The following is a 26,184-nucleotide window of genomic DNA, read 5'->3' as shown; positions in this document are numbered from 1 at the left end:
ACCATTAGGAGTGCTGAGCCCTGCTTTCCTGCAAGTGGCCAAACATCTGTCTGCCAAAAGGGAAACAGTGAATTAATTATTTAGTTTGCTTCTTTGTGCATGGACTTTGCTTTCCCCAGTAACTTGTCTTTATCTCAACCCATGAGTTCCCACACCTTTACCTTCTTTCCCCATCAAGCAGCTGGGTGGTGCCGAGCTGCCTACTTTGGTTGAACCACAACAAAAACTAACAGAAACAAGTTAAAAAGGGAGAAAGAAAACACTTTCTTATTTATTTCTGCAAAGCTTTTCTCTAAACCGATCTTCTGGTCAGAATGTGGGCTCAATTTTGAATAACCATCTTTGTCAGAAAAGCCATACAGCTTAATAATGATCTTTGTGACTTACATTGCTTCCTGGTATATGCATTAGCTTTCACTGATCTGCATACAAATCCTCAGCGAGGTGACAGAACAAATATTAATCTGTCATTTACAATTTGGTACTGTAATCAGGCAAAGTCACAGGAGATATTTTTTGGTCTTTTTGGCACAATCAGATCCAGTAGCCATAATGCTCCATCTTTAAGATCTACTGGTCTGTTAAATTAAATGTAGAAGAGTATTTATAATTTTCAGAAGTTTAATCATTATATTTTACAATAGTTTCCTAAATCAGAGTCATAGGCCACTTCCAGGATGCACCTTCAGCCACGGGTGGGCACAGAGACCATTTGCTCACAGTCTACTCTTCTCATTTTTCTCATCCTCACAGGGACAGTATGAAGCACTCATTTGTAAATTAATAAGAAGCACAAAACTGTTATTAAAATAAATGAGTTATCAGTGTGCAATTAGCCAAACCCTTCATACTCATTTGAACTAGTGTCTATTATCATAAGTAAATGCAGTATTATTAATGGCTAGAAAAGAAACAGGTTATCACAAGCCTTCCATTGTACAGCGTCATGTACGTGAGATGATTCCCCTTCCTAAAAAAAATACTCCTCCTGATGTGCACTCAATGCCAGCTACACCCCTTCTCACATGTGTTTGAGTCACAATAACCTGAGATATCAACGTGAGGCATGATGAACATCTGCAAGAAAAGCAAATTTCTTGCTAAGGCAAAGCAGTCTTTTCCAAAGCATGGCAGAAGACACCTGGATATAGAAGTAGGTGATGCTCTGAGGCATAACTTTCAGGACGGAATCTTTCGTGGAGCGCATTATTTTGGTCGATCATGAGTAGTAGCTGGTACTTGAAAACTATTCCTGACTCTTATCAGTGATAACAAATATGATCTATATCATCTTAAATGAGGAATAACCAGGTTTGTTTGTTTGTTTGTTTTTGCAGTGGAACAAGTGTTGGGCACGTGACAGATAAGATTTTCCTGATGTTTACATGACTGACTGAGCATGTGCTGAAATGCGGTGTAAATTAAAAACCAGTACTTCCAGAGTACAACGGTTATTTTCTTTTTTCTGGCATCTGTGCAGAAGGAATAATGTGACAAAAAGGAATGGTGAAAAATGGTCCAGAAAAAGGGGAGCGAACTGTCCTCCTCATTTTATTTGGATAAAACTGAAGTGCTTCTGCCTGAATGCTGAAAAAAACAAATAATCTCATGGACAAGAACAATCATTGGAAAGGTTAAAGCAAATTTAAACTATTACAAACTCTTGAGGAGGTGGATTCCAGATAAAGCTCTCGATGCTGTGCTTGCTATCCTTAGTACGAGTGCCCCATACTATGCATGTCTTCACAAATCAGACTGGGCTAATATTAACATTCATAGATGGGAGCCTATATGTTTAATTTCTGTGGTATTAGAGAGCATAAGAAACTTCTGAAAAAGCCTAAATAATTTGCCAGAAGATAAACAGGAAGTTTGTGTCCTTTTGCATGCCAGTCTTGCTAGTTCTACACCTATATTTTTAATATATTTATTTATTTTAAGTGTAAAAGATATTTGCATAGAACTAAGAAAGCACTGCAGCATTTTAGCTAGTTCTAGAGGATATTAGCATAGAATACATTTTTAATATTTACGGCCTTCTATATCATTCCTTACATACCTATAAAATTAAAACTTATTGAAGTCTGCTGTTTTTCTGCCATAAAAGAGTTAGCAAATCTACCAGAAAAAATAAGCAGCTTTTTGAATTCCTCTTAAATTACTAGCAATAACACTTAAGTGCCTATGGAAAGCTTTTCATATGTAAAGCTCAAACCGCTTCATAAATGTGGGAATAACGCTATTGCATCTACTTTTATCTGGGAAACCGCGAATGGACAGGGTGTGTGTGTGCGTGTCATACCACTGTTCTGTGCAGGGACATCTGAGTCAGCCCTGGCTCATTACTTTGGGAGCTGGAAGCAGCCTGGTCACGCTAATGCAGAGCTCTGGAGAGGTGAACCGCCCAGCTTCTTGGGAACCTGCTCGCTGCACTTGGCTGTGCCATGTATCCAAATCCTCAGAGCCTAATGGCTTGCATTTACAGTGATGCTGAGCATCCCAGTCCCTGTGAATGCCCAGCTGAGCCTCCTGGTCCTGCATTTGTAATTCTCTGTACCCTCTGGCTTACTGCCATGTCAGGTGATGACATATGCAGGCACAGATCACAGGCACGGCTGGCCTGGACTTGCAGAATGGGTTTCTTCAAGCAAATTTCATGATTTAGAGAAAAGAAATAGTACCCAATCTCTGATCAGTTATGGATAAGTTCCCCAGTGCTACCTACGAGGCTAGGACCAGGTGTTCCGAGGTCAGATGTATACTTAAAGATTCAGCTCTTTGAAGGTGCAATACTGTAAGACTTCAGTTATGTGAGCAGTCAGGTTTCATTATCATAATGGTCCCTTCTTGCACCAAAATCCATGAATCTGTTTCTCTTATCAAGATCGGCTGATCTTGCAGTCTGGAAATGGATGCAGAGAGAGGATAGGATCTGATTACATACTGTGAGATTCTAATGGAGATGAATATTGACTACAAGGGTATGTTTATGCAGCTATTTTCCAAAACAACTTATAACAAAATCAATTAGGAAATTATATCTGAAAAGGAAAGCAATGACATGGCCCATGGAAAGGACATGAGAATATAGTTCAAACAGCTGCCTAAGATCAAAAAGTAAATAAGAATCACAAATAAAAAGTATCTGAATAATTAAAATATCAGAATCATGACCACTTAGTGGGGAAGATTGTGACTACATAAATGAGCTCAAAATTAAGGACTTGCCATTGGGATTTGGCCCTGCATCACAGCAATCCTAAATGAATGTAGGGCCAAAGATTCACTGCTCTTCAAATCTCAGCCACAAGGCACTCAAAAGCCTGCCTAAGAATGAGAGAGTCAGCAAAGGCTGCTGAATGATCCTCCACAACATCACAGAATCAGAATCACAGAATGTCAGCAACTGGAAGGGACCATGAAAGATCATCAGTGAACACTTGGCAAGTTGGAAACAAACTGATTCTTTGAGATTTTTTTCATTGTGTTGTTTTTAGCAAATCTGATAAAGTGATGGTATAATATATTAATATTGAAATCTTTTGTGGACAGCCTGCTGACCTTCAGGACTAGCCATGACTTTGAAATTAATTAAAAACTTCCTAAATGACATGAAAGCCATTGTCAGCTTTCATAATGCATTAATTTAGGTAAATATGTTAATAATTACATGAAAGAATTTTCACCTATGTCACGCTTGAAGCATTCCACATTTCAGCCTGTGGCATACTGCTGGGGCCACTGCTGATAGCTTTCCAAAGAAATTCTAGACTGTGTGTGCATGTCCATTAACATAAACATTGTGCAACATGTTTACACTGTTTCTTTGAAGGTCATTCAACATCACCTTTTTCCCTTCTTTTACAGGTAAACAGATCACCTCTATTGGGTCTGTGTAGTTTACAGCAGTTTGCTTTGTTTTACTGTTTCAGACTAAAATTCCACCAAGAGCCACAGATAAGCAATTTAAGAACAAGACCAGAATACATCCACGCTCGTTTTTCACATTCCAAATGCTATGGACTTTATTCATACATAATGAAAAATATATATACCGTGGTGCAAAACCAGTATGATTCAGTGGATTTTTACTGTAACTCAGCACTGTAAACAATTCTCCTAAACTTTGTCACCTACTCATATCCAGTTAAGACCACGCAACAAGCCTGCCAAAACCCAGTCTGCTGAGCAAGGAAAAATTCTCCTTACATCTCAATCCACTTTTTTACATATATTAAACTCTATGGATCCCATACAAATGGTGGAAAAACAAGCAGTTCTGAGTAAGTTCCATTCTGTTTCTTAAAACTAGAACCCCAATGTGAACATCAGTGTGAAAGGAAACGCACCAAACAGAATATTATTGTTGCTTCTGAATGCTTCTGAAGTCCAGGAGTTTTCTGCTGGTTATTTCCAATTCTAATTTGGAATTAAAATACCACAATTTTTCAGTACAGTAATTTCCAAACGTGTAATCTAATGTACTGATAGAACATTTCAGACAGTGTACTTTACTACAAATAAGGAAATAAAATCTTTAAATACCAACTTCTTTGAGTTCTTTTAAAAATAATTACAGTTTATGGAAAATGGTCTGTCAAAGACCATCACCTAATTAATGTTTGAGATACACAAGTCAGATTTGTAACTTCAATTTCTGTACTTAAATACTATCATTACAAATTTCAGAAATTAGAGCTTTCCTTTTTTCAAAACATCTCTATTTTTGTTATATGTAGTCTACTATCTTCAACAAGGGACTATTTTATATCATTAATGTAGCAAGCCACCTCCTCAGATAATATAAGCAATGTCTCTCTATGAAATGTAGCAGATAATGAAGTTCTGATCCTGAAGAGTTTTGAAACAATGCTAACAAAATTGAGAACAATTCTATCTGTACACACTGTTTAGAATCAGTATAGTTTCATAACAGTCCATGAAAGTATTTTTCAAGGTGCTGTTTTCCTAAACATTTAAGAATATGAAACATTTTTAAATGCCTAAGCCTAAAAACTATTTTAGACAGCTCTGTCACAATAGCTAAATTCCAGATGCTCAGATCTTATTGCTTTGTCTTTCATTTTGCTTGCTTGAATGCTGGCATGCATGAAAAAGTACGTATGTTTTTAATACATATTTTGCAATCATTTCAAAAGGCTCAGAGTACACATTGAGAAACTCCTCTATGGAATCTATGGAATTTTCTTTGTGTGTGAGTAGCGCAAGGATGTGCCATGTGGCAGAAAATAATAAAGCCTCCATCTTCAGGTTTGTTAGCAGAGAACTCAATAATTTCAGGTCAGGCCAGTCAAAATAGATTAGAGAAAAAACTTATTTTTTTCCATATATAGGGAAAATCAATGCTTGCCCTTTCTGGATCAGCATGAGAAATCTGTCTTGTTCTCGGAACTGATATTTTTGTTTTCTGCAACATTCATTCCTTTGGGATAGACTCTATGGAATCTGTTCCATGCATGCTTAGAAAAGTAAGGAAGAACTGGGTGGTGGGATAGTATCTGGAGAGGGAAAAATCTTCCACCTGCTTCAGTGCCTTGTTTGGATTTCAAATATTCAGTTATTCAATTCAGTTATTAATTACAATTTTTAAAAAGGAAAGCGGTTTGCTTCTGTCCTGGTTTCAGTTAGGATAGTGTTAATTTTCTTCCTAGAGGTTGGTATCACTCTGTTTTGGACTTAGGATGAAAGCTGTGTTGATAGCAAGCACTCCAATGTGTTAGTTGTTACAGAGCAGAGCTGCACAGAGCAAAGGATATTTCAGCTTCTGGTGCTGCCCTACCAGTGAGGTGCTGAGGGTGCACAAGGAGCTGACAGAGTACAGAACAGGGTTAGCTGATTTCAGCAGGCCAAAGGTATCTCCCAAACTATGTAGTGTCATGCAGAACAATAAAACTGAGGGAGTTGGCTGGGTGGACTGCTGCTGCCTGGAGACTGGCTGGGCATTGGTCAATGGGTGGTGAGCAATCACACTGTGCATCACTTATTTTGTAAATATATATTATTATTACTATTTTCACATTATTTCCTGTCCTACTAAATTGTCTTTATCTCAACCCACAAGTTCTACTGTTCTCCCAACTCCCTCCCCCACCCACTGAGGGAAGAGGGTGAGCAGTTCCACAGTGCTCCGCTGCCTCCTGGGTTAAAGCACAGCAGCTTGGAGATGTGCAGATCTTTTTAGTTGACCCGTGGATGAAATCAGCTAAAGATGTATGTTCATTTTATATGACATATTTAATAGAAATGGATAATTCAAATATTTAAAATATGATTCTTAATGATAAACGGTTAGATCCCTAGGTGTTAATTCTGCAATCACATATGCACCTGAAGTTAATGAAACTTCTCATGTACATAAATTAAAATATTTTAAACCTTTCAGGATTAGGGATCTAACTTTTCTTCAAGAAGAAATGCCTGTAAAACTTTTTTTAAGTTGTCTGAAAAATGAGACAAATTGTGTACACAGTTCATTTTTGAACTGAGTCTACTGTAGTTTCTGACACAGCTTGATTTCTAAATTTCACCCTTGTTCCAATAAAATTAGAAAACATTTAAAATTTCAGTTCATTGCGAAGTAAAACAGAGGACGAATAAGATGGCCCTATCCAAGCAACATCTACTCTTAATTTTTTAGACCTATGATTGATAATGAATGATCAGAAACTGGCCAATGAAACAAAGTGATTTGACTAGCAATTTGAAAGCATTATCGTAACTCTTAAATCAGGAATTTCATATATCAGGGAAGACAGAACATGGTGGAATGACTGAGACCATGTTCTACATGCACTTGCTTCAGGTTTGCAGAGTTGCATCCTAAAAAGCTCCCAATTTTTTTTCCTGATTTAAGAGGGATCTGACATTTCCAAACTGCACAGCTGGATCTACATTCAACCGAAGCACCTCAAGCAAGCAGTAGGGATACATGTCTGGCTGAGGTGTGTGAAGAAAGGAAAAAAGGCAGAGCGGGTTGTCTGATAGGAAGAGTCGGAATGGAGGGCAAAGAGAGAGGGGAAGAACAACAACAATATACCTCACAACATCCTTCTCTCTAAATTGGAAAGATATGGATTTGATGAGTGAATGTTTGATGGAACTGGCTGCAGGATTGATTCCAGGGAGTGGAATCAGTGGGTCAGTGGCTCAATGTCTACATGGAGATCGGTGACAAGTGGTGTCCCGCAGGAGTCAGTGCTGGGACTGGTACTTATATCTTCATCAATGACAACAAGAGGGACCTAGACAGGCTTGAGCAATGGGCCCAGAAGAACCTCATGAAGTTCAACTATGTGCAGGCTTGTGCATTTGGGTCAAGGTAATTCCCACTACTAATACAAGCTCGGGGATGAGAGGATTAAGTATATCTCTGCCAAAAAGGATTTGGAAGTACTGGTGGATGGCAAGCTGTACATGAGCCAGCAATGTGCCTTCACAGCCCTGAAAGCAAATTGTATCCCAAACAGCATCAAAAGAAGCATGGCCAGCAGATCAAGAGATTTGATCCAGCCCCTCTACTCTGCACTAGTGAGGCCTCACCTGGAGTACTGCATCCAGATGTGGAGTCCTTAATACAAGAGACATAGACCTGTTGGAGTGCCTCCAGAGGAGGACCTCTAAAATGTTCCAAGAGATGGAACACCTCTCCTATGAGGACAGCTGAGAGCTGGGGCTGTTCAGCCTGGAGAAGAGAAGGCTCTGAAGTGAACTGATAGTAGCCTTGCAGTATCTGAAGGGGAGCTACAAGAAAGAAGGAGACCGACTCTTTAGCAGGGTCTGTGGTGATAAGTCAAGGGGAAATGTTTTCAAAGTTTAAAAGAGAGGAGACAAAGATTGGATATAAGAAAATGTTTATAGTAAGGGTGGTGAGGCACTGGAACAAGCTGCCCAGAGATGTGGTAGATGCCCCATTCCTGAAGGCGTTCAAGGCCAGGCTGGATGGGGCTCTGGGCAACCTAATCTAGCTGTTGACGTCCCTGTTCATTACATGGGACTTAGACTAGATGACCTTTAAAGGACCCTTCCAACTCTAAGGATTCTACAGTCTTATGACTCTATATGGCTTTCCTATCATAAGTACAGTCACTTCAGGGGATGAGAGCAGAAATGTCTGCACATTACAGATACTATACACAAAATCACAGAGAAAAATCAGAGAATCTCTTGGGTTGGAAAATACCTTTACAATCACCAAGTCCTACCATCAGTTTGACTTACTGAGTCCCATCCCTAAGCCATGTTTCTCACCCCCATACCCACACTCTCAAAAACCCTCCAGGGATAGGGACTCCATCACTTCCCTGGGCAACCCATTCCAAGGTGTGACCACCCCCTCCTTGAAGAAGTAATTTCCATTGTCCAGTACAAATGTCCCTGAATGCACGATGCATGCCTTAGTTCCACCCATTTCATAGTGATTCCTGTGGAGTCATGGCTGACAATACATGACCAAATGGAACAAGCTCCTAATAAGGACAGAGATCCTGCATCAAGAGACTGCAATGCTGTATTGCAGCTATTCAGACCAGGGCTGCACCTCCATCATTAAATTTAAATTGTGCATAAGAAATCAAATCATCTCCGTAATATGACTTCCAGCTCAAGTGACTGTCATCATAATTCAATAAGCCTGAAATTTATGAACAAAATAGACAGTGATATCACCACAAAAATAACTATTTCAGCATTATTTAATTCTAGTCATTCACATAATACAATCATACAGAGCTAAGAGATGAAACAAAGTGATTGCAAATAAATAAGCAAATAGAAGAATCAGTCATAATTCCCAACTTTATGCTTATTTTTCTTATTTCGAAAGTATTTCCTCTGAGCAAAATAGAGCTTTTGTTAACATTCGAAAGCAGCTTTCTGTATATTTGCTTTAGCACACATGGAAGAGCCAGATCCACTGAATGGTTGATATTTTTAGACTTATCTCCAGCAATGACAGGTTACTGACCTCTATCAAAGAGTCACTGTGCAGTCACATATACTGACTATTATGAAAAAATAAAAAAAAATAAAAAAACCCCACAGCCTTGACAGTGACATTTCAGGCAATTATTGTGCTCATGTGCAATCTACCATTAGGCAGTGACAAGGAACTATCATAAGAGTGAACAGCTTCAGATATTATTGTTCTTTAAGCTGCTGGCTGCAGCCCTGGTTCTGGCAGCTGGCAGTCTGTCCCTGGCACTTGAGTGTCATTGGTTCTGCTAACACTGTCTCTGTTGTCCCTGATGTTTCTGATCAGGAGGTGGTATCATCTAGCAGTGAATTCTGCATGGCTTATAAAGGGCTGTGCATAGTGTCTGTAATGTGCAGACAGGTAGCTCTGCTCCTGCTTCTTAAGAAGGTCCCACAGAGGATCAGCAGGAACCTGCCTTTCTCTCTGCTGGTTATTCCACCTTATCCCCATGTTTATGTCTGCCATACTGAGCATCAAAAGCCTATAGGAAAACACTAACTGCAATACCTTCTGCAGGCGGATGCCACTCAGATTCACCTGAATTAAAAGGTGATGTCTAGTGCTTACCTAGTGCTTAACCCATAAAGGAAGTTTATTGAGCTGAAGTGCGGCCTGCTTGGGAAAGAGTGCCTGCAGCTCCAGGAAACAGCATGAAAATGAGGTGGAGATGTTACACCTGCTGTTTGAACTGAAGGCACACCCGTTTGGCCACCTGAGCACACAGCCCTGTGCTACTGTTCTAGCCCGACTGTTAGTGGATGAAGCAGATATCAAAGTTCTCTTTTCATCTCTGAGAGATACATCACAGAACTTCTCACATTACCCTATCAGGGCTTCATCTCTCACAGCAGAGCACATGCAGAAACAAAAAGGCTTGAGGAGATCTGGTGCTACAGTTAGCAAAAAGCTCTGGATAAAAGGCATCCACCAAAGCTTTCTGGAGTATGCTCTGTGCCCACATGCCTGGCTGTGAGGGCAAGGGTCACAGCAAAGCCTGAGTTTGAGGGATTTGTTCTGGTTTTCTCAGGCCTTACATCTTCCAGCAAGTACTCCTCCAGTTAAAGCAAACTGCTCTTACCTAAACTATGAGAACAGCCTGTGTGTGTCCTGAAGAAACACCCTCTTTATCTGAAGATAAGAAAGACCTTTATGCTTTTAAATACATTTTTGTAAAGTAAGCAGTACAAAGCTACTGTCATATACTAGTGCAAACATGTCTGGAGCAGTACTGATGTTCCTCAGACATTAGTTTTCATAGCTATGACACTAAATGCATAATTATGATTTTTTATCAACCAAACCTACAGAGACGAGAAAATAACAAACTTGTTATCTAACCCCTACTTGCTCTGTTTGCTAATGTATATTACTCTTTGGCTTTTGATTTATAATTGTCTCTTTTTGAACTGTGATATATAATAATTCAATGCCTTTGTGGCTTGGTATTCTCATCTACAAAACCGTAAACACTTTGGTCATGTTCTTTGATGGCTAAGGATAAAGGAGAGCATATAAATTCTGAATTCACTGTGGCAGTGACATTTCTGCCAATTGGGAACAAAGATGCCAATAAACTGTATGGGGTACAGACACAGGGCAAAACACAGAAATGTTTACAGCTTAAGAAAACAAACACACAGCAAATGGGAAAAAGATGTTGAAGGCAAGAGAAAGAGAGAGAGCTACTTTCATAAATAATACTACTGTAAATTCAGTAGGCTTACTGCTATGTGGACAACGTACAGGAAAATGGTTAACTTTGTTGATCAAGCAAGCAGTAGCCAGACTTTGCAATTATTTATTTTGAACAGTTCTACTGAGGTGAGTCATTTTATAGATGGCAGTCGGAACTGCTATAAAGTATTGAGCTCAACCCCAGTCACAGCATGTGATTGCTCTGACAGCACTCACTTCCCTCCTCTCTAGTTAAGGTAAATCAGGGTAGGATTTCCAAGTACAAAAAACCTTTTGAGTTCTCAAGCATGCTGAAAATGTGGGCATTAACTTTGGTTGCACAGAATATCACCTGTTTATTAGGAAACAGTTACAAACATAATTTAACAGCAAGTTAAAGTGAAAATCATGATCACGCTGATATCATTGAAAACATCTGTTCTTGTTTTGGAGAGGTACATTCTAAAGTGTACTTTGATTATTACAGTGCCTTGTACTGCTCCATGGAGAAAATAACACATCTACAACCAAGTTTTTTCTGAAATAACTACAAGTGGTGGGTTGTGGTGAGGAGGGGGTGGGCCTCTTCTCCCTGATAAATAACGACAGGACGAGAGGGAATGGCCACAAGTTGCGCCGGGGAAGATTTAGATTAGACCTGAGGAAGCATTTCTTTTCTGAAAGAGTGGTCAGGCACTGGAATGGCCTGCCTAGGGAGGTGGTTGAGGCACCATCCCTAGCGCTGTTCAAGAAGCGTTTAGATGAGGTGCTAAAGGATTTAATTTAGTAGTTGGGTAGAGATAGTGATAGGAGGATGGTTGGACTAGATGATCTTATAGGTCCTTTCCAACCTTATGAACTTATGAACTTATAAGTGCAGGACATACTTGTATTAAGAAACTCAATACAAATAACGCAGTGGCATTAACTCCCACTCCTGAACAGGAGAATGGGAAATTCTGATAGCAGCTAGCAGGTTTTTGTGCTTCAGAACTGTTTTGTTCCACATCAGCTGATCTCTACATTCCATGTAGTTTCTGTTATACTGTATTACAAGAACTCTCCTGCAGCAGGGTAGAGTTTATATATGCTCCTTAAAATACATTAAGAGGTAGTAATAGTATTTGAGTTTCCAAATTCTGATACATGACGAATTTAAAGATTAAAAATGCCCACGTGTTCCCCATTCCTCAGAGCATTGCTGGCTAAGTTGAAAAGTTCTTTGAGATAAAACATGCTAAGAGATCAAAAAAGGCTGATGGCAATACTGAATGTGAAATGACTACGCCTGTAGTTCTTCAGGCAAGATTGTTCCCCAGCTGAAAAACTTGTGAAAACCCAGATCTCTTGAGGATAAAATTCAGAAAAACAAAAATAGCTTCAACATTATTGGTTTTCTTTAGAAAAGAAGAAAAAAGAGAAGCAAACCCCAAATACACTGGACTGGTAACTAGAAGCACCATCTTGCCTGGGCACTATCGCTTTATGTCAATAGTTTTGTATTTATAGCAGATATTTACTTATAATCACTTCAGCATGTTGTAGTACAATGGTATTGCTGAATATGCCTCAAGAACACTTCACAGAATGCAAAAGTATAAATGACTTTTTAATAGCACTATTTTGTTTTGACTGACAAAGATTTATGTCGATAACAGAAACTGTTTTAATGAAAAATACTGCTACAAAGCATATGTACTTGCTTACTTCTCATATATTAGGCAGACATCAATAAATACAGCTGTCTGTAAGATCTGATCTTTACTTTTCCTCATTCAATTTTTAAATCCAACATAGATGTGCAATATTTTTATAGTATTAGCATAGCTATGACATAAAAAGGCACTGGCTATTAATCAGTCCATTGTGTCTTTTAAGATAAAATACAAGCATCAAATACTGGTGAACAGACCTGCCAAACTTTTGACCTGACAAAAACCTGTGAGCAAAAACTTCTCAACTGATTACAATTTTTTTTTGTCAGATTTCCTCTCCACATGCCCATAAGCCCTAGCTTATGCTTGATCTTCAGTTTTAGATCCTGTAAGTGAATATAATGTCTAAATAAATGGTGTAGAAGAAATGCACTTAACAGAAGTCCTAGGCCTCAGGAGTTTGCCTGCACACTTTTACATCCCTTCCCTCCTAACTTTCACATCTCAAAACCATTCCAACCTCTACTCCAGAAGTTATAGAAGTTCTCCCATATGTTAAAAATTCAGGACAAATTAAGATGATTTCCTGTTAGCAATTAAATTAACATTTCCACACACTTCTGTTTTAAGGACAATTAGATCATTAAGTCCTTGCACTCCCCTCTTACAAAATCTGAATGTCCACTTCAGAGGGTGTCCCACTGTTGCTTCTTCTCTTTGTATGTATCATCACGTGCTTATGCAGAGAGTATCAAGACAGGGGGCAAGGGGGCCAGGTAAATAAACAAGGATGAGGATTCCAAAGGTAAATTCAGTCTAGTGAATATCTGACATGATTACTCATTGTGAGAAGATAACAAAGAACAAACACCAAATCATACAGTAGGAGCACAAACTACACAACACATCCTCTTCCAGTGTGTTGCATGTACCCTATGTGATTAGAAAAACTGGGGCACAACCTTACTCTCTGTAATGAACCTACAAAAGGCTAACATCATGTTTCATATGGAAACTATACGCATGACTGCCATGCTTGTTTGCAAATACAACGAACCCATTTCAAAGAAGGTGGGCAGGAGCAAATAATGAAAGCATTTTTTTAGTGTAGCACTGGTACTAAAAACAACTGCTAAAGTCCTTGAGTAGTGTCACATCTTAACATGGAAAATTTTGTCTAGATATCTTGTATCACATCAATGTTTTCTACAGATTGGATGCCTGGACACTGCTCCTTAAAAATACGGTCAGTTTGCAGTAATGTGAGTAATAACTTCTTCACAATGAGGGTGACGGAGCACTGGCACAGGCTGCCCAGAGGTGTTATTAAGTCTCCTTCTCTGGAGACATTCAAGACCCACCTGGATGCCTGTGCAACTGAGAACTTAAAAAACATATCCATCATTTATCAGGAACTCTAGAAACAGTATAGAAAACTTTTCAGTGGGATGACTATTCGATTTATCATCCTCTTTCCTGGAATTCAGTATTTTTTTCTAGTTTTTTATGAACAATAAATTGTAGCCTCTCTCTCATCTACTTGGACTGCTGCAGTTAATGAGCTAAGATAAGCACTGCTGCAAGCACAACTCAGTATCATTGTTCCAATCTCTGTTCAAATTATATTTAAAATAGTTGGCAAAGAGTATTGTTGAGAGAGTAAAAATGATTGCTCAACAGTCTTCCACACCCATATTCTACATGTTTCTTTCGGTGTGGAGGCATCACTCTTCATATAGGCATGTAATGAGCTTGGTTTTCTCTCATATTTGTATACAGCTAGTACTATATCACTGTATATTGCTGTATTTATGCACATATACAAACAAGGAGATCATAAGTGTATGATCTTTTTTTCTTTTATGCACAAACTCTTACTCATGCCGTAAAGAAATCAAACCAACAGAGGAAAAAAAAGGAAGTAGAAGAAAATATTTTCCTTTTTCCATAGACGTAAAATGAGTCAATGTTTTTGTTTACTTGACTTGGGCCAGGACTCTACAAGACAAGACAGAAACAATACTTAGACTTCATACAATAATTCTCTCACAAGAACTCAAAAAAGTCCTCTGTGATTTACTCAAGGCCTACATTCAGGGGGTCCAGCAAGACTTAATAACAAGTTATGCACCTTTACAGTAGAACTTACTTAATTCTTTGTCATGGCTCCAAGTTTTGTAAACATTAAAAAGCTCAATTCAGCAGAAACAACCACCTCTCCTGGATTTTTCAAAATAATAATACCCTAACCATCCAAATTTCAATTTAACATTCTTAACAAATAATTATTTGAAAAGTCTTACAGCTATCACTGATTTCACAAACCCCGGTTTAAAACTGCTAGTCTATTTGAACAAAATATAATCAGTGCAAAGTGTTGCATATTTACTGGGTAGCCTGCAACTTAATACATTCCATTAGGAATCTCAAAAGTATGTCAAAGAAGTCTTTCAGTGTTTTCTGGCTTGTGTTGCAAAGCAGTAATTTTTGGGTTGTCTAAACAACATGATTATTTACAAAACATGTTTGAATTCTCTCCAGGAAGAGCTGATCCTTATTTGGATATCAATCTAAACAACTCAGAGATATGCATTCTCTCTAAGGTATGTAGGAATGTCTCAATGGTAGAAAGGGGAATCCAGTTAACAAAGCGAGAGGAAAACATGCAGCCAAAAGGACCCTTTCCTGCTCTGTCCTGCCTTTTCCCTGTTCTCTCACCCTGTCAATCATGCTTGAGAAAACAGAACAAGATGTTTGTAAAACCCATGTGCAAGATTCACAACTTACAGTTTTGAGGCAACTCATGAAAAGTCATACAGGGAAAGAACACTTCATTATTGAAATCTCTGTGTTACTTTAAAATAAGAGGAGGAAGATTCACATTAACTTGACAAACATGAGTAATCATCTTGATACCATTTCTCAGATGAATAATCTTGTCAGGAAAAACAGCTAAACATTATCAGTTGTGGTTCAGACAGCTCAGCTAGGATGAGTCAGGCTGTAGGAACACCTCAAGCTTCAGAGAAGCCAGAAGCCTACCAGTGATTAAAGGCAGAATCTTCCAAAACACACAGGGAATAAGGCTACCAGCTTGTTTGCAAAAGTCTGTCCACCATTAAGGTCAGACAAACCTTACAGTGCTTTCTTCTCCACATGGTTACATCAACATCTGAAAAAGACTCACGGTTCGCAAACCAACACAGTCCTGCCAAACAGCCTCCTTGCATGAACACCAGTTATGTCAACAGAGAAGCAGGGTTGGCAAGCTGCACCATTCAAAGATGAGGTCTAGTTACATTAACAGTAAACCTATTTTGTTGGCAAGTTGGTTTGACCTGAGGCATTCTGCTAACCTCACTCTGACAGCATAGCTATCCAACAGAAGTACTGCAGACTGTGATTTAATGTCATCTTATGTACAACAAACTCTAATCTATATTCAGAAATATATATCACAAGTATGCAGTCCATTGTTACAAAACTCCATTGTTATTGACTGAGTTTAGTATGAAGATGACGTGTGTAATTTTTCTGCAGATCATATATTTAAGAAGCATGTGACAAAATTTCCTTATGACATTTTTTCACAGTCAGTTCTTAGTACAGTGTAGCCTTACATATGGTTTTCTTCTTTAGTCAGGAAAAAATTGCTGTCAGCCAGTAAGTTGCCTAATGTTGTTTACAACATGTCTTCTTAAGGTCAGAATTAGCATAAGTAATAATCATTTTAAGGAGTGACACTGTGATGCATCAAGCATGAAAGAGGTCAAGAGTAAGTCCACTAATAATGCCATCTTATCCTTATATATCACCAAATATTCAAAAGAGTCTAGGTTTCAACTAGCTTAGTCTCTGTTAGGAATTTTTGGGCTAGCAAATACATATAAATATATTGAATAGTTTTCCTTATTGGGAGGATCTGTGCAGAAGCGTTCTTTGACTTGTCCTTGTAGGGGTTGGTTCCTCACTGAACTGAGTATTCAGGTAGTCTAGGGAAATCAATGCCTGAACTCAGGTACACAGGTTTGGTGCTTAAAGGAGATGGGAGTATTCATACCACCAAACAACGTTCTGTTTATTTTTCCACTGAAATTGGGAAAATGCTGAAATTCCCATAAAATTTGCTTAGAGCTGTATTGGTTTAATGTGATTTGCTGAAGAATTTGTTTATTCTTTACAGGTTTCCTTTTTCATACGTGGCCTTTTTCTATTTCCTTTGAATACTCTCATATGACTATACATCTCCACTGCTACATAACACAGAACTCTGTTTAGTATGACTATATCTTTATACATGGCTTAGAAATAGGTTAGCCTGTTCACAAAGTGTTTGCCTGCTATAGGTGTGTTTTAAATACCATACTTTACCTTATGAATCCTTTAAGCTTTTCCATGCATATCACAGAAGAGGCTGAACAACTCTCTGTGTTTTAGATTTAATTGCTGCTTCCTGTAGTAACCAATCTGTACCACTGTATCAACAGTGTTATGGTTGCTGCTCCTGAGATTGTACTGATCACCTAAACAAGCCTTTCAGCTGTCCTATTTGACAGTGACACATGCATTATACCTTCTTGGTAACACTGAAATGACAGAGCATTATCAGAGAACTAATGTAATATAGATTAAACTTCTTTTTCAAAAAGGGGTAAGAATCACATTTTATTTTTCTGCCTAACTGAATTCAGAGGAGGCATACTCCCTAACACAATATTTGACAAGACAGCCCTTGAAAGCCACAGGAGAGGGCCTGGATGGCATGTAAACAAAGTAGCTACTCGGAAGTGAAAACAGACTGGAAACAGTATTTCCTCATGGTGTTTCAGGACCTCCCAAAACTGAGGTAGTCTTGGCAATAGCCTTAACTGTTTTCCTTCTTTACCTTTCAGCAGATACATTAGTAGCTCTGGAACAGCGGGTGAAAAAGATCGAAGTATGCCATACAAGCCAAGCCCTACTGCCTCCAAAAGCAAAATGTAAATTTAAAAGGGACAAAGAGGAAAAAAAAACACAAAAAACTCTTCTCTTCCTTGTGATGAGAGCAGACAAAAATTCAAGGCTGTAAACTGCATGACAAAAGGTCTAGTAATAACTCCACTGTGGCAACAAATTATATGCTCTGTCTACACAGAGGAGAGACATAATAGAAAGACATCCAGACATCCTTCCTTTCCACACCCCTTTTCAATTCACTTCTATTGCACCCATTTATACGTATATTTAAGTCACTATAGTGTTTACAAAGGTACTTGAGTTGGTTCTCCTATGGATTTAAAGCCCTTACAGAACAGAAATAAACTTTTTCCATGGAAAGAAAGGAGAGCATGGTACTCTTGCTAGGAATACTTCTGTAATCTCATAACTTCTGTTTAGAGAGGTAATATGACACAGGGTCCACGTCAACTGCTTAAATATATATCTATTTTTCATTTTTTAAAAACATGACTCTAGGAAGCAAGAGTTGCATTGTACATACAGTGCTCTGTCTTCTCAGTGTGAGTCTTAGGAAACTCAAGATGCAGAAGTCTCTAAGCTGAGACAAGTACATTCAGAGAAGTTATTTCCTCTAAATTAGAAATCGGACAATTAACTTTCATGATTACAGTGGGCATGCGAAATCACAAAAGCTGAGAACCATATGGTACACGAGTACAATGTACATAAAAATGTTATTTTCTTATAACAGGTTAGCATACCAAACCGATGCATATTCCCACTGTACATATTCCCACTGACAGAGGACAGAAACCATAGGATATACTCTGCAGTTGGATAGAATTGTCATTTGAGGCATACTCAAGTGAGGTCAAAGAGAAGGTAAGTTAATTACCTACAAATTTCTCATGGAATAATGGTCAACAGTACAGTAAAATAATCACAATGCTTCATTAATCCCTTTAACTAATCCCTGATCCCTTATAAATGAGGTTAAATTGTAAGCAGACAGATAATTTTTTTCTTGCCAGGGAAGAAAAAAAATCTTCTGAAGAAACGCCAACTAGATTATTGCTACTATTTTTTTCCCCAATATTTTTCCTGTTTACCTTTCTTGCATCTCGTATCATCTTCCGAATAGTTTCCTTTATGGTGTAAGGCTGTGCTCGTGGTGGATGAAAAAGCAGATCAATATTTGTGCCACCAGAAATTCCAGGCATCAGGTAGGGCCAACCTAAGTCAAGATTTGGAGCTTCCACATCTGATTCAATAGGCCAGTAGGTTCCCGAGGAAGAGGTGTCATCAATGGCATTGTTAGAAGAATAAACTGTGTTTTGAGGAAGTTTATGGACATTGTTCAAAATATAATCAATTTCCTCATCTGCAAGGAACTCTGAACATCTCTCTTTTGAAAGAAATTCTTTGTAGGCTTCTAAACCTCCTTCAATCAAAGCATCAATAGCTACTCGGTACCATTCCTTGTAATGAGGTTCAATATAGTTGTCTGATCTGCATTCATCATGTAGGGATGATAGCAAAGATGATGTTTCCATTTTCACATATATATTGTACAAAGTCTCTCAGACTTCCATTTGTGAGTTGGTGAAATATACCTGTAAGGAAAGGAAAATAAGACAGCAATCAGAATATTTGTAGCAATCCAAGTCACACACATGCACAGATATGCAAAATATTTCTCTGATAATATTGCTGACACCTTTTTCTGACACCTTCCAAGAACATCAAAGAGTTTTGAAAATGCTCAGGGATGAATATTCCCAAACGACTATTAGGGAGCAACTTAAGGAGCCTCTTCTACTTAAAGCATATGAAATGATTTGGTGAAAGTCTTCTATTTAAAAGCCACAGCAGAGCACTGAAGAACTGTACCAGTAACACATACGCAAAGTATATTCCAATATACTACTGTAGGCAGTGTTTCAAAAGTCTCTTTATAACAACAACTGACAGAGTGGTGTTAAGAGAAACACTTCAGAAAACAACTGTTTCCTAATTTTTGATGCAACACATACCTTTTCTCTGGCTGCTTTGAAATTACAGTCATTCAGGTCTTACTTCTTATCTGTTTGTTCTCCCATGCTGATCTAATCCATTTGCTGCTCCTAAGCAGGAACAGCCTACCTCATTTCAGTGAATTATGAGGAACTCCAGAAAGATGTCTCCTCCCACATCTGGGATCAAATTCTGAATCAGCAATCTGATGTCTAGTTTCCACCCTGCTCATTCTTTCTGCCAAAAGGAGCGGCTGCTTTAATCTTTTTTCTTTTTTTTTTTTTAACATAATTAATAAGTAAGCTCTTTATTGCTGATGGTATAAAAATTCATTCATACCATCTTTTTTATTTTTATTTTTTTATATTGAGAGGCTTGGTTCCCGCTGTGTCAGTTTTGAATTTAAGGTCGACAGAGAACAAATGACCAACATTTCTTCCCTCATGCCTGTGCAACTCTACGGAGTTTCAGCAACTCCACAATTCACCTAGAACCTAAACTGCAATGATTTTCTGCACCAGACAGAAAACACAGAAAAAAATACTGTCATAAGAATGGCATGGCCACAGTCATGTGAAATAGAAAGATGATGTATGGTAGTAGTGTCTCATTTCTCAGGGCTAGGACATGAGGCTTGCATCAGCGTGGAGCTTGGGAGAAAGACAATGGAAGTAGGAAGAACAGCCAGTGAAGCCAGAATAATTATGATAAGCATATACAAAGTATTGTTTGCAAGTTAACGCTAGGTTACCTTGCAAGCCTAATTATTAGTATAGTGATATAATAGGAATAGTCGTACAGAGTTTCATTTACTGGCATCTAATAAGAATCTCTATTCATATCAAGACCTTTCAGATATTTTTGCAAACAGTATATTCATTTTCTACTGTTCCCTGGGAATGGTTTAAATCTTCTTGAAAGGAAACTTAAGTTAGCTGCATTAACTTAGGAATGGAAATCAAAATTTCCACACACTATTGATACTCCAAAGTACATTGAAATGTTCAATTAAATCAAGATTTCTGACGATCTTGGGAAGTCTAAGGTTAAAAAAAGACAAAGAAAGAATAATCCTGATCTAAGGCTGGCATCAGCATGTCATATGAAATAATCCCATTTGAATCCTGTCTCCCAGCCAAGTAGCAGGATAGATCTTCCCAGATAGGATTACTTTCGAGCCTGGGGGAAAGGAGTGTTTCTGACTGCTTCCAGAGAAGCTCTTTGTGATGAACAGGAAAGAAGCAAGAGAATGGGATCTGATAGCTTTCCACTTATCAAGAATTATATGTATTCCTACGACAGTCAGAGCTTCATCCTATGTGTCATTTACAGGCAAAAATATGACATTATAAAATGAGAACTATACCATTTCCATGCACAGTTTATCCAGATGAAGATGACAACCTGTGATGTAGTGTGGCAGAAGACCAACCAAGCATGCAGCACAGACAAAACAATATTTCTAAGGTCAAGCTCTTACAATATTGTAAAACTAAAAACTTCAAATTTGTGTATCATAAAAAGCAATCGTGTAGAACAGCTTTTCGAGAAATTTTAGACGAATGAAAAACTATAAGAAGTACAAAGTGCACAATTACTCAGCTGAGTTGTACTGAAGAATCTCAACACTAATAGAGGTAACTTTACTGAGCACCTCACATACTTCTCTCGTAGGACCTTTCAGGACAAGGACCACTCCAAACATTAGAAAACAGTCTTAATATGATATTAATCTTCATTTTACTAAGGGAAATGAAAGATATTTCTGAAGTCATTATTATTTTATAATGGATATTCTCCTAGTAGTTTTGTCACTGGTTACAGTTGAGAAAGACATCTAAGCATTTATTTCAAAACTTTTATTTCAAATCCCTTTCTCTTCTCTCTTCCCTTTGACAATAGCACTAGGGAACAGGACTAAATTTAGTAAGTGAAGTTGTGCAATATAAAATATTGAATGTCATGAACACATATACATCTACATATATATATAATGCAGAAAATGATTGCCTGTGTGTGCATTTGTGACCATTAATTGTTGTGTGGATCAGATACAATAACTTATGCTCAGTGCCTTCTAAACAGGAATAGTTATTTTACAGGAGGCATCTTTCATGCTGATCTTTGATTTACAAGTGCTGCTTATAAAAGAAGTTTAAAGCTGTATATATTTCTTTAAGAAGTAAATGTTAATTCTGTCAGCGTGGAAATAAATCACAGAAGAGATGAGACAAATTAAGCAATTCTAGTTGCAGTTTTTTGAAGTAAGGACACCAACATGTGATGCATTCAAGAGAAGAAACAAAAGAAAACTAATATTCTCAGGATTTCCAACATTTCCTATTCTGCAACTATGGGGAGCAGCCCAACCTCAGGGTCTCATGGCTGGTCCTTGGGAAGGCCCTGGACATGGTGCTCTCCTAGGGATGTCCGCAGCCCCTTCCCGATCACTTGGCCAGTTTCCACACAAAGTTTCCACCTGGAAGAGGGGTATTTCTTGTCCCAGCACCTCTGCATGTGATCTCTGGGGTTCTGCACGGGAGCCTGATGCTGCCCTGGGACTCGTGGGGCCTTTCTGGGTGCAAGCTCTCCACCAAACACCACATTAAGGAGCTGTACCCATGGCACATGCTATTTACTAACACCCAGCCGTAACAGACAACAGTACCACCGCTTGCACCAAATCCAAGCAGAAACAAACAACGAAACCAAACACAAGAACGACACCTCAAGCCTTCCCGCTCCTCCACTTTTGAGGCTGGAAGTTCACTTTTCAGCCAGAAGATCCCTCCTCGGGCACCGCCACGTGCTCGGACACGCCCCAGCCTCGGGGACACATCACCTTCGGCCACCTCGGGGCGGATAGCAGCGCCCGGCGGCAACTCGGCGCCCCCAGCGCCGCCCCGGCCCCGCCGCCCGGGGGAGCCCTTCCCGAGGGCCGCATGCCCCCCACCCGCTCCCCCTTAGCGAGAGCGGGCCGAGCCCGAGCGGGGCGAGTGGCCGGGCCTAGCCCCGGCGGGATGCGGACGGAGAGTCACTTACTGCGCCGCTGCCCCGCGGGGTGGGGGGGAACTCAGCCTTTTCCCAGCTCTTCCCGGCCCGGCGGAGGACCCGGCTCCTGCGATCGCAGCGTGTCAGGGCGGCGCAGGGCTCCTCGCAGGTACTTCCCGTCGCTCTGAGGCGCGGTGGGTGTGGAAACCAGTTACAACATGTCAGGACGGTGTCGCACCAAAACCCGCCGCCGCCGCAGAAGCGGGGCGAGAACTTGTCTGAACTGGGGAAGCTCGGCCCTCCCGAGCGCAGGGCAGCGCCTTCCCAGGGGCGCGGCGGGGGCCCCGGCCCTGCCCTGCGCTGCGCTGCCCGCCGGACGGGACTCAGAGCGGGAGTGGCCCCTTGGGGTGCGGGAGATAGCACTGATAGCACTGCGCGATGAGCTGCGGAGAAACGCGCCCCACAGCCTCGAGTCGTCGTTTCCACCTTAAAGACCCCGTAAAGGGAGAGATATCAGTACGAAGATTATGTGGGCTTAGGAAACTCCGTGTAGACTTTACCCCTGTGGGGCGTAACAGCTTTGTCATGAGTGGTGTCATCGTAACAATTGCGTCTTATCAATAACAGTCTGGCTTTTGGCACAGACCTCCACCCTGCACCGTCCTGTATTAAGTGCAGGCTACATCCAGTTACTGAAGATAAACACAGTTCCACTGCAGCTTTTGGACTCGTCTCTAAAAAAGAAAGTGAAAATACACAATGTCTACAGAACAGTGTACATATGCTTACGTATGTACGTACATGTATAAAAGTGAAAATATATAATGTCTACTCAACTACTTTCTTATATGTATCCAGCAGCTACTAAGCAGTAGGTTCCGCTCCACTGTGAATTCAAGTAGTGGAATACACAAACAAAATAGCTGGTGTCAGCATGCTTGTGGACTGCTGCTTACTGATATAGAATAACCTCGATTAAATGATCTAATCCTTCTCACACCTGTAAAAAGAATTTGCTTGTCTTTTAGATGAAGCCCTTTTTATCCCATGGAAAATGTGTGGTCAGGAAGGAGAAGATGTTTCTGTGGAAACTTATCTATGAAGAGGTGGAGCCATATAAATTTCTAGGAGTGCAGATCTATTTTCCGAAGTTAATTTGGAGGGTAAAAAGGTGGGCAGATAATTCCCAAAGGACTTTTGACCTCGACTGTATTGATTAGACTTACATGAAATTTACAAGTATTACTGTCTTCTTAAAAAGCTCAGTGCAGGAGTGCAGCCTTAGCACAAACAAAAAGCAGTAATGAGACCAGTCACAGTTTTATAAATAAGGAACTATACATAAAAAGAGAACCTAGGGTTTGTCTGTTTTGTTTACAACAGTATCTGATCACGAAAAGTTGATTTCTGTACCTGTACAGTGCACTGCTCGGTGAGAAACTGATCTGTTTTCAGCTCTACACATGTACACATGCAATACAAATGAACAATATAATACAAAGCATCAGCAACAGTATCAGTAATAATAATGTATTTTTAACACTGCTTTTGTTGCTAAAGAGAAGGGTATTCTCTCTGCATAGCTATTACACTGTGCCAACTTAAGTCTGAGAGGTAAACAGTGATGAGAAGAGAGACAAAGGAAACTTAAAGCAGATCTTTATAAATCATGAGAAATCCTATACATGGAAAATAAAAGCAAGAAATGGGAAATGCTGATGCAGATTCTTTCATACACTTAAAGAGTGTGTGAGATTATCAGTGGAAGCCCTCCAGTAGCCGTACAAGATCTGATATTGCACAGAATCCAGTTAGGATATGGTGTTTTGAAAAATAGATACCTATAGTCAACCATTAAAATAAAGAAAGTTTTTGTTCAGCAGATAGCAAGCTTGTGGATCTTCCAATTGCAGGATGTGGATACAGACAGTAATAGCAAGCTCAGTATCAATAAAGTTACTTACTCTTGAGTTGTGGTGCTTCAGCAGGGGAGGGGATAGAATGTAGAAAGTCTCCAGTCTCTTCTGCCTGAACAGCCTGTCTTAGCTGTTTTTTGGAATAGAAAATTAGGCAAGACCAAATTCCATCCCAATGATTGAAATTGTATTACTGGAACCCTACAGAAAAGTTCTTGTTCTAGAAGTAGCTTGTTCAAGAGAAAAGTAGAAGCTACTGATATCACCACGTTGAGAATATTAGCAGAAAGAACAGTGATTACCTGAAGTGACCTAGGAATTCCAATGATGTTATTGATTGTCTTCATAAAACCATGACACTGATGGACAATTATCTTTGTGAGCTTCCATTTGTAAGGTACAAGATTTTTTTTTAATTGGCAGAACATCTTGCCATGTATGACTCCAGATGAATACAAGCAGAAGATGAAAGCTTTTTATCACATATACAATGACACCAGCACATAAAGTTAGAATATGTGTTATTACTAATGTTAAATATGTATGTGAATGAGACTTCTGTTCCTACTTAATATGATTTCATTCAAGGAACTTTCAGCAGTAAGTCTTTATATGATACATGACTTTTATGAATTAAAATGCACTGATTTTAAATAGATATAGATAGTGTTAAATCCTGAAGATGCATGATATTTACAAATAAAAGGCTATCTCATCTAAAGGATAAGCACTTAAAGAGACTTAACACACTAATTTTAGAACCAGAGGAAATGTATGATTACAGATACATGTATATAGATGGGTATAAAAGGAACTGTGCTACATTTATACAAATACTGATTAATACAGATATTAAACTCATACCTTTCATTAAAAAAAAAAAAAGCAGAGAGAAAAATAAAACCGAAGAATAAAAATTAATGTCTTAAATTAAAGTATATGGGGTTTTGTTTTGTTTTGTTTTTAATTAAATAATCATAAATTGATCCTTTGGTGTTGTATTCCTAAATCCAGGATACATTAATTTATTATAAGGACATACTAAAAATGCTTGGGAATGTCCAAATGCCGATTAATTTACCACTATCCTTCACTGTCTCAAGAATGACTAGTACTTCACATAAGAAGAATTGAAATCAAGATCTTTCACAAATGTTCCTGAGAATGTTCCTAACCCATATGTTGTGTCCTGGGTGTTTATTCTATCTACTGTATAGCAGATTTTAGTCCTTGGTCAGGTCCTGTATCAAAGCCTTGTGCAAATTTACGAACACGGCTTCAGTTATGAAGATAATCTGAGGGTTTCTTTTAAGAAATCTGTGGTAAAAGGTGAATAAAATGATTCAAAATTATCTATTTTTTGAGACACAAGTAAATAAATACAAATCCACCAATCCTATTTTTTGTGTGTGTGCCTAATAAACAGATAGCTTAGACATATGATAAAAGAGCAGGGTGAGAGGGGTGATCAGTGCTGTAGAACTTCTGTCTGAGGAAGAACCACACAAACTGGGACTCTTGCTTGGGAATGTAGTTGGTGCCTGAGGCCATCTGATATGGTGCATCACATAACATAGCTCTGCTCTAAAACAGCACTGGATACAGAGAGGGAATCTCCTCTGAGGTCTGCTCTAATACCTACATGAATTGTTAGGTATCTTCTTCAGGCTTACCTTTTCTGAGGCCTTCTGAGATTTTATGTGTCCTAGTGATGCAGACTAAATCTTAGAAAGCTTATTTTTTTTTCCCAGGTGATATTCATATGGTTGTTGTAACTTCCAAAATCATACTTCAAGTGATTTTTTTTACCTTTGCCCTTACTTCACCTTTGCTTTCTTTTGGAAACAGTACTTATTATACTATTACTGTTACAAGTAGGAAATAACACAAGACCAAATAGAAAATAAATACATGTAATTATATACAAAATGCTGCTGGAATTGGAATGACAGAATCTTAACAGTGTATTTTGTGATCGAGGTTCAGTGCTTAAGTCTTGTCACTT

At 38.9% G+C, this 26,184-nt stretch overlaps 1 protein-coding gene across 2 annotated transcripts in view; it reads right to left on the bottom strand.

The window, feature by feature from the left end:
• FAM83B (family with sequence similarity 83 member B) overlaps window positions 1-22,330 on the bottom strand; it is a 47,976-nt gene extending 25,646 nt beyond the window's left edge. The window contains exons 1-2 of one of the 2 annotated variants that reach the window (XM_065730804.1): window positions 22,315-22,330; window positions 18,369-18,872 (exon numbers count right to left, since the gene is read on the bottom strand). In XM_065730804.1, the coding sequence (XP_065586876.1) occupies window positions 18,369-18,812 (444 nt within the window). In that variant the 5' untranslated portion in view covers window positions 18,813-18,872; window positions 22,315-22,330. Of the gene's footprint in view, window positions 1-18,368; window positions 18,873-19,292; window positions 20,199-22,314 lie in introns of those variants that run through there. The other variant, XM_065730806.1, reaches the window with a different exon arrangement.
• Between the last annotated feature and the right edge of the window lie 3,854 nt (window positions 22,331-26,184).

The sequence above is a fragment of the Cyrtonyx montezumae genome, unplaced genomic scaffold (genome assembly GCF_038088225.1).
Source record: "Cyrtonyx montezumae isolate F1298 unplaced genomic scaffold, pur_monq_1.0 scaffold_13, whole genome shotgun sequence".
Classification (NCBI taxonomy): domain Eukaryota; kingdom Metazoa; phylum Chordata; class Aves; order Galliformes; family Odontophoridae; genus Cyrtonyx; species Cyrtonyx montezumae.
The sequence above is the reverse complement of the archived record's forward strand: the minus strand, read 5'-3'. Positions and strand labels throughout refer to the sequence as shown.